Here is a 15136-nt window from a genome sequence, read left to right as displayed (position 1 = left end):
GCACTTCAGCTCTTGTGTTGTTCACATGTCATCATCCTCTCTCTCTCTCTCTCTCTCTCTCTCTCTCTCTTTAGGTTCGATGCAGGCGATGAACAAGACTCGCCGCATCATGGAGGAGGGCGGGACTTCCTTCTCCAACGCCTTCGTGACCACGCCCATGTGCTGTCCGTCACGTTCGAGCATGCTCACTGGAAAGTAAGACAGACCTTTACAGACCTTCGTCTCCACTGTGTACGTATTGTAGACCAGGGTAGCAGCCTGACCCGGTGGTCACCCGCGGTATCACCAGCTCCATCGTAAAAGAGACGTCTGTAAAACTGTTGACAGGACGCCTCGAGCTGCAAACACGCTTGATTTTGGCACTTTATGTTATGAATTTTTGATCCATGAAGGTTTAATGTTTGTCAAAAGTTCTTCGAGTAAAAAAAACGATTTGAAAATCTGTGACGTCGACGTAAGTCTACGGGAACGGAGAAACACGACTATATTCAGTGGGCCTTATAACCAGGAAGTAAACCAGGAAGCAAACCAGGAAGTAAACCAGGAAGCTTTTCTGAAAGATTTAAAGAGACATCGCACTTTTTTACATCTCAAAATCAGACAAATAACAAAAATAAATGTTTTCTCATTTTGTTGATTTGTTGTTCTTCGTTTCACATGAAGCTCGTTCTCTCTCTCTCCCTCTCTCTCTCTCCCTCTCTCTCTCTCTCTCTCTCTCTCTCTCTGTCTCTCTCTCTCTCTCTCTCTCTCTCTCTCTCTCTCTCAGGTACGTCCACAACCACAACACCTACACCAACAACGAGAACTGCTCCTCGATGTCATGGCAACGGCAGCACGAGCCGCGGACCTTCGGGGTCTATCTCAACAACACTGGCTACAGGACAGGTACACACACACACACACACACACACACACACAAGCAGGAAAAGGCTTTGATTACAGATGTGATTGACTGACTGTTTCTCGTTTGTGTGTGTGTGTGTGTGTGTGTGCGTCTCCAGCCTTCTTCGGGAAGTATCTGAACGAGTATAACGGCTCGTACGTCCCCGCCGGCTGGAGGGAGTGGCTCGGTTTGGTGAAGAACAGCCGCTTCTACAACTACACACTGAGCCGCAACGGAGTCCGAGAGAAACACGGAGCTCAGTATCCACAGGTAAGGACACACACACACACACACACACACTCACACACACTCACACACATATGCAAAACACACACGCAACACACGTACATGCACAATATGAAACCACACACAACAACCTGTGTACGGCAGCTTCACTTCACACAATAAATTAAAAATTGTAAAAAAGGAAAAATTTGTGCTCAAGTTACAAAAGTTTAACAGCATCTGTTGCTTTTTGTTTCAGCCGACTGTTTCCTTCATGTTTACATTAAAGCCTTCCTCACAGCAGCTTCACACGCTCAACTATAAACACAACATAAAGTTCTTATCACATATATTATCCACATGTTACATTTTCTTCCGTCTCTTTGTCACAAAAGTGATTTTAACAGACTGAACATATGAAAATATTTCAATTTCTTGCAAGTTTCCTGGAAATAATCATGTTCAGTAAAATGGGACAGAATGTTTTTTGTTTATCTGCACTTTTTGTTATAAAACAAGAAAAGTTAAGCATAAATGTAATATTGCCGGATGTGGCTGTCAGGCGACTTCAAGCCTCTTTCGCTCAATCGGTGGAAACTAAAGCAGCAGTGAGTGGGATTCAGACAAATATGTGAAATTCATATCAGACACATTTTTGGTGTTTGTGGCGCCCCCTGTCGTTGGGCCGCAAAATGTTTTTGTATTATTAATTGAAAATGTTTTCATTGGACACAATTTTTTCTGTTATTAGTATCAAATTATATTATTTCCAGGAACTTATTACTCAGAATGATTCACTGGGCTGTAATGTGAGGAGGATATTTCTGATGAGTCATCCTGCACTCAACCCTCGACCTTCAGCTGACGACAGCCAGAAGAAAAAAAAGGAAAAAAAATACTAAAAAACAATAATAAAAATGTCTGATTGTGTGTTTGTGTGTTTGTGTGTTTGTGTGTTACCAGGACTACCTGACCGACCTGATCACGGCCGAGTCCATCAGGTACTTCCGCTACTCGAAGCGAGTTTATCCTCACCGACCGGTGATGATGGTTCTGAGCCACGCCGCTCCACACGGACCTGAAGACTCGGCGCCGCAGTACAGCACCGCCTTCCCCAACGCATCGCAGCACATGTAGGCCCACACACACACACACACACACACGCACACACACACACACACACACGCACACAATGAGACTAAGCCACTGTAATCCAGCTGAACAATGGACCGGCTCTGTTCTGCACTGCAAGATAAATCCTGAAGCAACACGACTAAAACGTCACAATCCTCCCTAATATCTGTGTGGTGTGTGTGTGTGTGTGTGTGTGTCTTAATGAATACATAGGTTTCATTTAATTCTTTGGAAGTTGTTACTTTCCATTGAGTGTTTCTGAAAACGTGACAGTGTGACTCATTAGTTAAAGTTCAGTTCTGAGTCCTGAATCGCAGACACGTCTGTCTGTCTGTCTGTTGATGGGCTGTCAGACAGACAGGTGAGACAGACAGGTGAGACAGACAAACAGCAGTGTCAGACCGTCTCTTACCTCCCAGACAAATGGTTTTCCTGCAGCAGATGTAAACAGATGCCCGAGGAAACGCCGGCTGCTCTCCTGCCGTCAGGAGACCATTTAAATCCCATCCAAAGCTCACCAGGCTTTTCTGCTAACACACAAACTCTGCTGGAAATACTTGGAACAGGCAGTAATCCCTTTTCTCTGAAAGGAATAATAAAACAAAGTCAGGGCAGAACTAAATGTAGACGCACCGTCCTGATCAACATTTGACTCTTCGAGTTCAATTCAAACCTTTCGAGACACAAAAACATGCAGAGAGAAGAAAAGTCAGCGACGTGAAGTGTTTGTCATCCTCGTCTTTAGCGGTCTGAGAGTGAGAGCGTCGATGTTGAGAACATGTTGCAGATGTTTCGTCTTGCGCTCGCTGCACAAACACTTCAAGTTCAGAATAAACCTGCAGGGATAAGACAGTTAGTAGAGTGAGTCTGATCCGGTCCTGTGGTCCAGTCCAGCATAGATGTTATATAGTTTGATGACTGTCCAATAATGGAAAGATAGAAGTGTTTATCTCGTCTCCGAGCCAGAGAGGACCAACGTTGTTAAACATATAGCGCATTGAACAGTGAGTGTCATGAGGATCTGCAGTGATGGATCTGAGGGCGGAGTCATAAACTGGATCTAAAGGTTTGCGGGTGGAAGCAGCAGCGTGTCTGTAGATTACATCACCATAATCTAAGTTTAAAGGGCAGCTCCGTACAAAAATATTTTTACAATGTTTTTCAATGTGATGTTTAAAGGTGCTATTTGTAAGAAAAGTTGATTTTTCAGTCTTATTCCCAACTCGTCAAAAAAGTGACGCTCTGGGATTGTTGGACGAGTCGGCCCAAAGCGTTCACATGTGAATTCCACATTTTCACAAGCGATCACAGTAGATACGGATATTACAATGGGCAAAATAAGAGCGTCTGGTGACTTAAACTTACATTAATGTAAGTGAAGGGGGAAGAAACTGTTCTGACGGCGAGAGGTTTTGGTCCTGATGGACCGCAGCCTCCTGCCAGAGGGGAGAGTCTCAAGAAGTTTGTGTCCGGGTTGGGAGGAATGAAGTGTGTCCTTAAATTCACATGTGAAAAGTTAATTCACACCTGACTCGACTTACACACGTTAATTAAAGTCTTGTGATCTGAATAATATAACGAAGACAGATAATCGTGCATCTTATTTCATAGCTTTTTGAAGTCGTGATGTTTCACGACGGTTCCTGTGGTCCGTCGGTGGGTCCGGCTTTATAATCAGTTCAGCAGAGAAACACAACAGAGCAACACGCCTGTAAAAAGCAAGAATCGGCTCCGTTTTAATTTGATTTGAGGCGAAGAACCTGAAAGATCCTTCTGTAAAAACAAATTGTGGACGAGCGGTTCTGTTTGGGCTGCAGCTTTCCCCCCAAAGTAATAAAGCAGGTTCAGTAAGTAAAGACAAAGTAAGACAGGAGCTGTACAGCAGGTAAGAAGGTGCAGAGTTGTAGTCACATAAAAAACAGACCAATCATTCGTCAGCATTTAAAAGATATTCAGGATTTTACACAGAAAACACATCAGACATATTTCAGTGAAGACATTAATTAGATGTTAAACAGTAGTTTGTATTCTCGCTCTCTCTCGTCTGAGGTCTGACAATAAACCATCACTTTAAATCCACTTTTTCTATCGTAGATGATTTCAACAAGCTGAGGCAGGTTTATTAATGCATGCAAAGGCAAATCAAAGTCTTTACATTATGTATAAGACACATTAAATAAGTAAAGATCCAGCACGAAACATTTATAGAGAAATTAAACATTCAAACGAGACGCCAGCGGCTCCGTGAAACAACACGCCGCAAAACGGACCTGGAGGACGAATGAAAACAGCAAACAGATCAGTTTCAGATGTGAATACAGCAACATGATGTCATCATTCTTCTTTATATTCTTTATATGATACCTGGTACAGATTAAACACACAATATGTAACTTCTGCCACCAGACGTCTCTCTATCAAAACAAAACAGAAGATGTTTGCCAGAACTTCTGGAGGAATAAACACCCAGAGTCACCGACGGGAGCAGAGCTCAGAGATTAGTCTGTAACTTCTGGGATTAAAAAGTGGATTTATCTTCACTCCTGTTGATCAAACTGGAGGAGAGAGAGACCAGAGTGCTGACTTCAATTCAAACACACACACAGCTCGCGTTGTTGTTCGTTAGCTTACAGCTAATGTACAGTAATCTGTCAAACTTGCTTCACTTGTGGTGAACAAACCATCAAACAAGCACCTTCGTGACTCAGACACAAATGTTCTCAGACGCAGGAATGTTTTAAAGTTTCCTTCACGTTGTCTTTCGTCTCCTTCTCAGACCTCCTTCCTCGCTCTCTGACTCTCTCAGGCGACAGGCGACCAAATGAAACATCGTTACCTTTGAGGAGACTTGTGGAGACTCGTTTTTGGACATTTTAATGCAGAAATTTTACATAATTACATCTTTAAATACAGATAAAACACAGACACTAAGAGCCACACATACAGGAACAAATTAATGAAAAAGAAAAAGAATAAAACATTCATGCCATCTGTGCTGGACCAAAACACTGACATCGTCTTCATGGAAGTTTTCTGTTGACCGAGCTGAACATCACTCCGAGCTGAACATCACTCTGAGCCGAACATCACTCCGAGCCGAACATCACTCCGACATCGTGCCGCTCCACAGTCATTCATGTGCACATACACTCGTCCATAAACAGCCTGTTTACATGTTCCTGCCTCCTGAGCGGAGCTGCAGCTCAGATGTTTCCTGCTGTCCAGTCAGGAGGAAGCAGAGCTGCAGAGTGGAGTTGAGCGTAATGTTGAAGGTTATTTCTGTCCCGATGCAGAAATTTAATTATGTAGCTGCTGAGGAGGAGAGAGGAGTAAATGAGTTGGCTGATGGGAGTCATTCATTATCCACACAGAGCTCACTGGAGGAGCATCCTCTGTAGCTACCACAGCAGGAGGAGAGAGAGTGTGTGTGTGTGTGTGTGTGTGTGTGTGTGTGTGTGTGTGTGTGTGTGTGTGTGGTGAGAGTTAGTTATTAATGAACAGGAGCATCTGCTGTCATTACTCAACACACAGTTTAATGTGTCTTACTACACACACACACACACACACACACACACACACTGCAGATTAAACACACAGTATGTAATTTTTCTGCCGTCAGTGGTTTCAAATTCAAAACAATAACAAAACAGAAGATGTAGTTTGACGATGTTGTGACGACCCAAACATCCAGATTACTTTACTGTACATTAGCCGTAAGCTAACACTAGTGAGCAACGTGAGTTTGAGTTGAGGTGAAGCTCTGAGTGAAGTCAGCACTCGGCAGAGACTCTGGTTCTGGTTCTGGTTCTGGTTCTCTGTCTCCTCTCTGTAACGTTACGTTCATGAAGTAAAGTCCATTTCCCCTCCAGCTCCAGTCAGCAGTCAACAGAACAGAACCTGGAGGTCACCTCCGGATCACTGCTGCAGTCAGGCTGATAAACAGGAGTGAAGATAAATCCACTTTTTAATCCCACAAGTTAAACAGTAATCTCTGAGCTCTCCTCCCATCGGATCAGAACAGAATCTGATGTGATCCGAGCAGCAGAAGTTACATATTGTACTTTTTTCCAAACACAACCGATCAGCTGTTTCCTCTCTGGCAGCAGATTAAAACATCTTCACACAGATGGGATGTTATCTCCGTCATGTTTCCATCCTGTTTTCTTTTGTTTTTTATTGTTTGACGATCGAATAACGTTAACGGTTTTCTGCCTGGAGAATTGGCGCCATCTACTGTTCACCTCGATGAACAAACTCCTGATAATCAGTGTAATAATCACAGTAGAGGGTGGAAACAAACATTCGTTCACATCTTGTGATGATTAAGGAAGGAAACCCGTCTCTGCGGTCCGACCTCGTGATCGTCAAGATTAAGGACAAAATGATTGTTGCTGTGATCTGATCTTCTGTCAACTCGTCGATCGAAATCAGCGTGTTTCCTTCAAACGTAACCCACTACAGATCTCTCCTCCTCAGTGTGGACGTGTCTTCATCTTCTGTCTCTCCTCCTCCTCTTCAGCACTCCCAGCTATAACTACGCTCCGAACCCAGACAAGCACTGGATCATGCGTTACACCGGCGCCATGAAGCCCATCCACATGGAGTTCACCAACGTGCTGCAGAGGAAACGATTGCAGACGCTTCTGTCCGTGGACGACAGTGTGGAGAAGGTAGACAACACACACGCACACACACACACACACACACACACACACACACAGAGGTAACTGCTGGTCCTGAAGTCTGTTTGTAAATTTAAAACGAAATAAAACTGCGTTCCTGTTGTGTGTGTGTGTGTGTGTGTGTGTGTGTGTGTGTGTGTGTGTGTGTGTGTGTGTGTGTCTCAGCTGTACAACATGTTGGTGGAGACGGGCGAGTTGGAGAACACCTACATCATCTACACGTCGGATCACGGCTACCACATCGGACAGTTCGGCCTCGTCAAAGGTAAAAACTCAGACAGCTGCTTCCTCACGAACAGAGACGAGACTTAAGAAGTTACAAACTGTTTGTGAAGTTTCTGGTTGTGATAAAGGGTGTTTTTTATTTTATTTAAGCAGGTTAAAACCAGAATCTCAAGTAAAACTAAAGCGTCACAGTCACAAACAGTCCTTTTGAGTATTGTTTCATCTGTTTGACGTTTTTTTTATTGTTTTATTGTCGGATCAGGAAAGAGTCACTGATTTCTACATGTAGAGTCGGACACACCTGTACGACAGCTGGTGACGCTGTTCTGTTAACATCGTGTGTCTGCAGGTAAATCGATGCCGTACGAGTTCGACATCAGAGTCCCGTTCTTCATCAGAGGACCCAACGTGGAGCAAGGCACCATGTAAGAGTTCACACACACACACACACACACACACACACACACACACACACACACACACACACACACACACACACACACACACACACCACAACACTACTGACACTCACAACACACCGTCCTCACTGTCGTAGCTTTGATCACTTTTTATTTGTAATATCCAACAGGTAAATATTCTGAGGCATCTTTTTACAATCAGTCAGAAATATCAAACACTAACAGACAACATGGGAGCGAGTGGAAAACATGCTGACTACATGCTCTCCTAAAGCTGGAAACTGTGTGTGTGTGTGTGTGTGTGTGTGTGTGTGTGTGTGTGTGTGTGAGTAAAGTGGATTACAGTCGGAGCTGATCCACGAGGTGATCATGAGTTCAGAGAGCTGCACACATGACCCGTAATACTCACCTAGTTTACAACGTTTCACCACATCTGTCATTAAAACAAGAATCACGTGAAGTTTGTTTTGTATTCATCACTGCAGCATCATGTTTCTTTAGACCGACGCATGAAGAGAGGACTGTTGGAGAGTGATGAGGGAGGATGTGTAGTCTCTTGTATATTAATTACCTGTGTGTGTGTGTGTGTGTGTGTGTGTGTGTGTGTGTGTGTGTCAGTAACCCTCACATGGTCCTGAACATCGATCTGGCTCCGACCATCCTGGACATCGCCGGCCTCGACACTCCTCCGGACATGGACGGGAAGTCGATACTGACTCTACTGGACACTGACAGACCTGTTAACAGGTACACACACACACACACACACACACACACACACACACACAGCCAACAAAGTTTTAAAATGAGAGTGAAGAAGTAAATACATTTCTCAGACTGAGACTCATTAGATGTGCTGGTGGTGGAGCTCCTGCAGTAACAGATGCGAACACAGTGATGTGATAAGCAGGCAGAGGTCAGAGGAGGGAAGCTGCTCGCTGAAGCAGCATCAGTATGTAAATGATCCTGCAGAGCGTCGCTGGTGCAGCAGGACGTCTCTCAGCTGTAACGGCCTCATTTAAACACCTGGGTGCTCCGCGGTTCACAAACATGCGGAGCCATCTGCTTCGCCTGAAGGGATATAAATCCTCCATTAATATTTATAATGATCAAAAGTGTCAACAGAGGCACAACGTCGAGGTCAGGAGGTCACAACAAACAGATGATAACAAACCAGCAGGTCGTTAAAGACAGAAACAAACTGCTGCTGGAGGATTTAAACAGCAGGTTCAAACACACAGTATGTGTCAGTGTTACTCCGTAACTTTAAATGATCGTTCGGTTCAGTCAAGTTGCTTGAAAGAAATCATGTTGACCTACAAACACATCAAAAATCACCAGAGCACCAAACTTGGATTAATCTGCCGCTGAAAATAGTCCCCACTAGATGCACTATTTCCATCTGTTTAAGTTAAAAGTGGAAGTTTAAAACTTAAGCGAGCAGCTGTTTTAGGAAATTACTGAACCTTTGTCAAAATTAAACAATATATTTATGTGTTTTTAGGTGTTTTTCTAAGATTTTTGATTGCCTGCTTTTTTTTCCAAGACAAAAATGAGATGATGAAACAGAGATCATTAAAACTGTGACTGAATTTCCACATAATATTATTAACGATAAAGAAAATGGACTTTAAAATAAAAATGAAATCTCTAGATATTTTGCTTCACGAATAAAGAAAGTAAAAAATGTTTCAGTTGATTACGGAAATCTTTACTGAAAAGCTTAATTGAGTGTGTTTTCTTGCTTTCAATGAGTAAAGACACTAAAAGACCAAAACATTAATTATCTTTGACTTTGAGAAGATGAAGTGATTGTAAAGAAAAAAACGCACATTCACTTTTGCTGTCAGGATTAAAAAATTGTGTTTTTGTCGACTAAAACTGGACAGAAGTGTTCACAAAGTTTAGGAAAAAAAGAAACAAGAACAAGACCGAAGACTCTCTGCTGGAAGTTGTAGTGACAGGAGACCACTGAACACTGTAGGAAACATTTGGGACAATGTAAGAACACAACTCAACAACATACAGAACAAAGCTCGAGTCGTTTTTGGACATTTTACTGCAGAATTCTTACATGTTGTATCTTTAAAGAAAAGTGGAAGCACATCAGTTCGTGTCGATGCCAAAGTGTGGAAACATTCACGTCGTAATATAAACCTCCAGCAGGATTTTGCAGAGTCAGAGTCAGTTCAGAGACAAAGACCTCGAGCTGACAGCTGGAACAAGATGTTCAGTTATGGTCCTTCAACATCTGAACTAATTCCTTGACGTCATCGTGAACAGAACCCCCGGTTGCTCCATTAAAACACACTGAAGTCCAGGTGTCTGCGCTCTCACCGTGTTGACTTTGAACAGAAACTCTCGGGAGCGAGATCTCTTGTCTTTAAACCAACTTTAAGTCACCGTACGCTCGGTTTCTTCAGCGCTCTGAAGTCCCGGCTGTTTGAGCACGTTTTAATCGGCTCTATACGTCGTCACGAGTGCAGCGAGGGAACATGAAGCATCTGTTCCCTTTTCTTCTTCGTCCTCTGTGAAGTGCAGAGGAGTCCATCCTCCCCCGGGGAACACAGATAGTAGCTGAAAGACTGATTACACTCAGCTGAAGTTTATTCAACATAAGAACCAGGAGTGACAAAGGGCCGATTCTGTCGCAGTCGCTGCCTTTGGAAAATTTAAAAGTGAGCAGAATGAGCTGTTAGCTGCTCCTGTTAGCAGTGTTAGCATGAATGTACAGACAAATATCACTGGATTACTGTGATACTGAAGGAAACTTAAAAACATGAAGATTGTAAGGCAAGTTCTGCATTGAAAGCAGCAACAGTTGATCAGTTCATCAAGAAAATAATCAAGAGATTGAGTGACGATGAAAATAACCCTGAAGTTGTTGCTCTTTTTTATGATCTCTGTGCTGATTTATCTGTTCAATTAGCAACTTTAATGATCAGATATAATAAGTGTAAGTCACACTACGTCTAACGCATGTGTATCATGTCTGTGACTTCAGATCTGACAGTAAAGACTCTATGAAGTGAGATTTTAGACACGTTTTGTTGCTCTGAAGGTTTAAAGTACTTAAATATCTCCATGAGCTGACTCATCCTCTGCTGTCTCGCTCTTCGCTCCCCTTCAGCTGCAACTGTCTGAAAACCTTTATTACAACACATAAATTTACACCAGTGTTAGAATACATTAAACTTTAAAACACTTTAAACTTTAAACACTTTGCTAGTGGTGCAATAAATATACCAACAAAACATAAAAACACATTAATATAGGATGACTTCAACAACAGCTAGTGTGGTACTCAGCTGACGTCCTCTGTGAGGAGGAGGAGGAGAAGAAGAAGAAGAAGAAGAAGAAGAAGAAGAAGAAGAAGAAGAAGAAGAATCCGTAAACACTCTGTCTGAACTGATCCAACCACTGAACCAGTAACCACAACATCACCAGACTCCCTTCAAAAAATCACTCAGTTTAGAGAGGTGTTGAGTGAGGAGAAACTTTATAACGTAGTGAAACTCTGTCTCTGACAGATTCTGAATCATTGTCTCCTTCTTGTAAATTCAGCACTAAATGAAAACAGTAAGTTGTGTGTTTCCTTGTAAAAAGTGTCAGTTTGTGGCAGCATGGCTGCACCAGCCTGTCTGCTTCTGTGTCTAAAGTGCTAAAGTCTGACCTGCCAACATTTAGCAGCTGTTTGAACACACTGTTTACACTGATTTCACCATTTACACTCAATTTATGAAAGAAGAAACATTTTATTGATGCTAAACATGTCACATTTTACAGATACACTAAACAGTAACCAGTATAGGCGACTTCTTTGTCCCCAGACTCCCTTAACAAATGTGTCAGTTTAGTGAGTTGTTGAGTTGGAGACACTTTATAAACTGTGTGAAACTCTGTCTCTGACTGATTCTGACTTATTTGTTCCTTCTTGTGAATTCAGCAAATGTTCTGCATGAACTTCTTTCTGTCTTTGAGTAGAAACATCATGTCAGATGTTACTAACAGGTCTGAACGGCCTCTCAGTGGTGTTTATTGGGGGGAGCAGACATTTTTTTTATTTCTAAGAGTTTTAGCTGCAAGAAAACCAAAAATAACAACCTTCTTAATTACGAGTCAAACCTCGTTAAGGGGAAAAGCTACACAGAAACTTAAAATACCTATATTTTCTGATGTCTTTGCGTGAACTGTGTTGTTACGTCTGTGTTTTTCACTCTGTGACAGTTCTCAGTCGTTCTGTGTTTTAAACGCTGTCATATCTGCTGGAGAGAAAAGACGAGTGGAAAAAGTCCTGCAGTTGTTTCCACTGGGGTTTTTCTTTTAACTGCGGCAGGAAAATCAAAATATTTGTCCTGACAGTTAAAGTCACAAACATCCAGGAATAGAAACCAGATGGAGTCGGTCATTTCATGTGTGTGTTGTGAAAATGTGTGTAATCTGACTGAACTCGCTGCTCCGCACATGTGGCGCCAAGAAGAACTCACATTTTTCATCTAACTCGAGTTTAATTGTGTGAAATCACATCAGTGCGTCACATTCAGCTGAACGCACTCGATCTGTTCCTGAAGGTGACGTCACAGAGAAAAATGTGGTGGAGGTGAAGGTGGAGATGAAGGATGAAGGTGGAAGTGGAGATGAAGGTGGAGGTGGAGGATGAAGGTGGAGATGAAGGTGGAGATGAAGGTGAAGGAGGAGGTGGAGGTGAAGGTGATGACGGCTGTTTTCTTCTTCTGCAGATTCCAAGTGAACAAGAAGCCGAAGTTGTGGAGGGACTCGTTCCTGGTGGAGAGAGGGTAAATACATCTTCATCATCATCATCATCATCATCATCATCTTCACAACACTTTAACTGCAACAACACTGATAACAGACAAAATCTAACTGTCACATCCACTATCACTGCTCATATTAGACCCTCCTCCTGGTGTTTCACTGGGGTGTTACTGTGGCGTTAACACAGCGTTAGCAACACGGCTACAGCTAGCAGTCTGGCTCCTGTCCATAACGAAAACCAACCTTTACAACCCCAGTTTGATCCAGAAACTCTGATCTCAGGTCTGTAAACTCAGTCAAACAGCTGGTTGTAATAATCAGTCGTCAGGCTCTGAAGCGTCTCTGGTCCCGGTGCTGAGAGGAGACACAGATCAACAGGGGAACGGACTTTGACACGACACCGGAGCGTCTCCATCCAGTGAACGTCCGTCTGTTCGCTCTTGTTTCACCTCGGTTTCTATCACTCTCCCTCTTCACCTCCTTCACCTCCTCCATCAGCAGCTTCTTCTTCTGCAGTGGAGAGTTTCCACAGTTGTTCCACTGCAGATAGAGACCGGGGAACATGATGTCACTTCCTGTTTCGGTTGAGCAATGAGAGATGAGCTTTGTGCCGTAATTCGCCTTTTAATTATGTGGACATAATCCAGCAGGCCGTGAAAGTGAGGTTTATAGGGAACCATTCTTATATTATTTACCAGCCATTACACTGTGCAGTCAGAATTTCTCTATAACGATAACTTAAAGTTCATATTGAACTTTTTTCTTAAAATAATACATTTACAGAGCTTTTTGAAAGGTGCAGAATAAAAGTCTCCTTAAAAACATTATTTTGATTGTGAATTATTAACTTTAAAGTGTTTGTCAGAATGATCGTTTTGTTTATCTCTGGGTCAGAATCCAGCCGGTGGTTTCAGCTTCACTAGTCTTGGTAGTTGCCAGTTTGTGGAAAATAACATAGAAATGGCTGAATTCTGGAGGATGAACCCTGCACACTGTGTGGCCCTGACGTTAGCTGGCTAGTGAAATTACAGATAGCAACGTTAACATTAGCAACGTTAGCTACGACAAACTGGCAACCACTTGAGAGGGCAGATGATACGAACAGCAGCGGTGTTGTGACGTGATGCGATGGAGCGACACATGTAGAGGCTGAATGTGATCAATAACACGTTAAAAGCAACAAAGTTTAAATGTCGGCACAACATTAAGTCAGACATGAGTACGATGTGTGATGTCATTTAAAATGTTCCCTGTTTTTGAAACAAACGGAAATATCCAAATATGCATAAAATTATAGAAAAAAACTGTATTAGTTTCCACATAAAAACAATTTTTAATGTGTTTTTTATTGAAAATATTTAATAAGTTAGAATTTAATACACTAATTACATTTATTAAATGAGATCAAACTGGTGACAGTTAACAGTAAAAGAAGTGTTGGTTCTGTAGTTACATTTAAAAGTTCTGTTTAGTTACTTCGATTTGTTTGATGAGATAAAATGTTCCTGTATTGATCCACGTTAGAGAAATTCAATCGGCACAGCAGCACGAGAACAATCAGAGCAACAATAACGAGAAGTAGCTGCAAAATAAAATAGAATAAAATAAAATACACTCAAATAAATAAGTATATATTGTAGATGATTGACAGACATCTTGTAAAGTTTTCATAACAAAAACTTTGAATAAATGTGTTTTTAATAACTGTCTAACGATGAGAGTCAAAGACCGCCCACTCTTCCCATCATGCATTGTGCTGAGCACTTTAAATTTGCCGTTTTGTGTCCCAAAATGCAAATGTTATATTGGATTATATGGATTAAGATGTTTTAATTATGAATAAATCAGGAGCAGAAAGTTCCAACCTGCCTTCTGTCTGTTTGTTAACAGGAAGCTGCTGCACCAGCGTGTGGAGGGAAAGGAAGTGTCGCAGGAGGAGAACTTCCTCCCCAAACACCAGCGAGTCAAAGATCTCTGTCAGAGAGCCGAGTACCAGACGCCCTGTCAGCAGACCGGACAGGTACAGTGATGCACACGGCCCGCTAACGACTGTACTCCTGATCACGCTCTACAGTTAAACTCTACATTAAGAAACTTTTCAGATGTTTAAAAATGCAGCAGAGATTTTTCCTCCCCAGAGTTTCTGCAGAACACAAAAGAAAAAGAGCTTTCTGGGAATAAATGCAGGAAAACTGCGCTGGCTGCTGCCGTAATAACAACCAGAGAGCTGAAAAGAAACAGCGGAGAGCAGAGAGAGACTTCTGTCGGAGAGATGAAAACCAGATGTCATCTCTGCAAACCAGACAGATACAATAACAGCAGTAATTACTAGAAGGAGCAGAGCACAATGGAGCGAATCAAAGAGAGCAGACGTGAAGAGAATCAGGATGCAGCAGCACAACACAAACTTTTCTCTGCGAGACGTTTAGAGAGCCGTGTCACGCTGTGTTTGTGTGTGTGTTCATGCTTGTTTGAGGTTAATTACACTTGTCGAAAAATCCCTCCAGCCAGCTGATTAGTCTCTTAGCAACAGTGTCTGCCGGCTGCTGGATCGCTCTGATAAACAGCCTGTAGAAAAACTGTGTGTGTTTGTAATTAACAATTCAGGCATTTATCACTCTTTAATAACTGAGTCAGTGCGAGAGGAGAAATTAATTCAGCTGCTGCTAATGAACGACTGCTGAGTGACAATACAACCGACGCTCCGAGCCGAACAGACACGGGACTCACTGACTGTGGTGAACTTGGCTGAACCTGCTGTCGTTTTAAGTCGTGATGAAGGGCTGATGGGA

General features: G+C 42.5%; 1 protein-coding gene across 6 annotated transcripts in view; it reads left to right on the top strand.

Moving 5' to 3' along the window:
* Positions 1–15136, top strand: part of LOC140999524 (extracellular sulfatase Sulf-2-like) — a 77118-nt gene that overhangs the window by 51379 nt on the left and 10603 nt on the right. For 5 of the 6 annotated variants that reach the window (XM_073469957.1, XM_073469959.1, XM_073469958.1 and 2 more), the window contains exons 5-14: positions 75–195; positions 767–885; positions 1002–1153; positions 2072–2241; positions 6762–6912; positions 7090–7189; positions 7499–7574; positions 8187–8315; positions 12308–12364; positions 14235–14364. In XM_073469957.1, the coding sequence (XP_073326058.1) occupies positions 75–195; positions 767–885; positions 1002–1153; positions 2072–2241; positions 6762–6912; positions 7090–7189; positions 7499–7574; positions 8187–8315; positions 12308–12364; positions 14235–14364 (1205 nt within the window). Of the gene's footprint in view, positions 1–74; positions 196–766; positions 886–1001; positions 1154–2071; positions 2242–6761; positions 6913–7089; positions 7190–7498; positions 7575–8186; positions 8316–12307; positions 12369–14234; positions 14365–15136 lie in introns of those variants that run through there. The other variant, XM_073469960.1, reaches the window with a different exon arrangement.

The sequence above is a fragment of the Pagrus major genome, chromosome 7 (genome assembly GCF_040436345.1).
Source record: "Pagrus major chromosome 7, Pma_NU_1.0".
NCBI lineage: Eukaryota > Metazoa > Chordata > Actinopteri > Spariformes > Sparidae > Pagrus > Pagrus major.
This window is presented reverse-complemented; position numbering and strand designations above follow the sequence as displayed.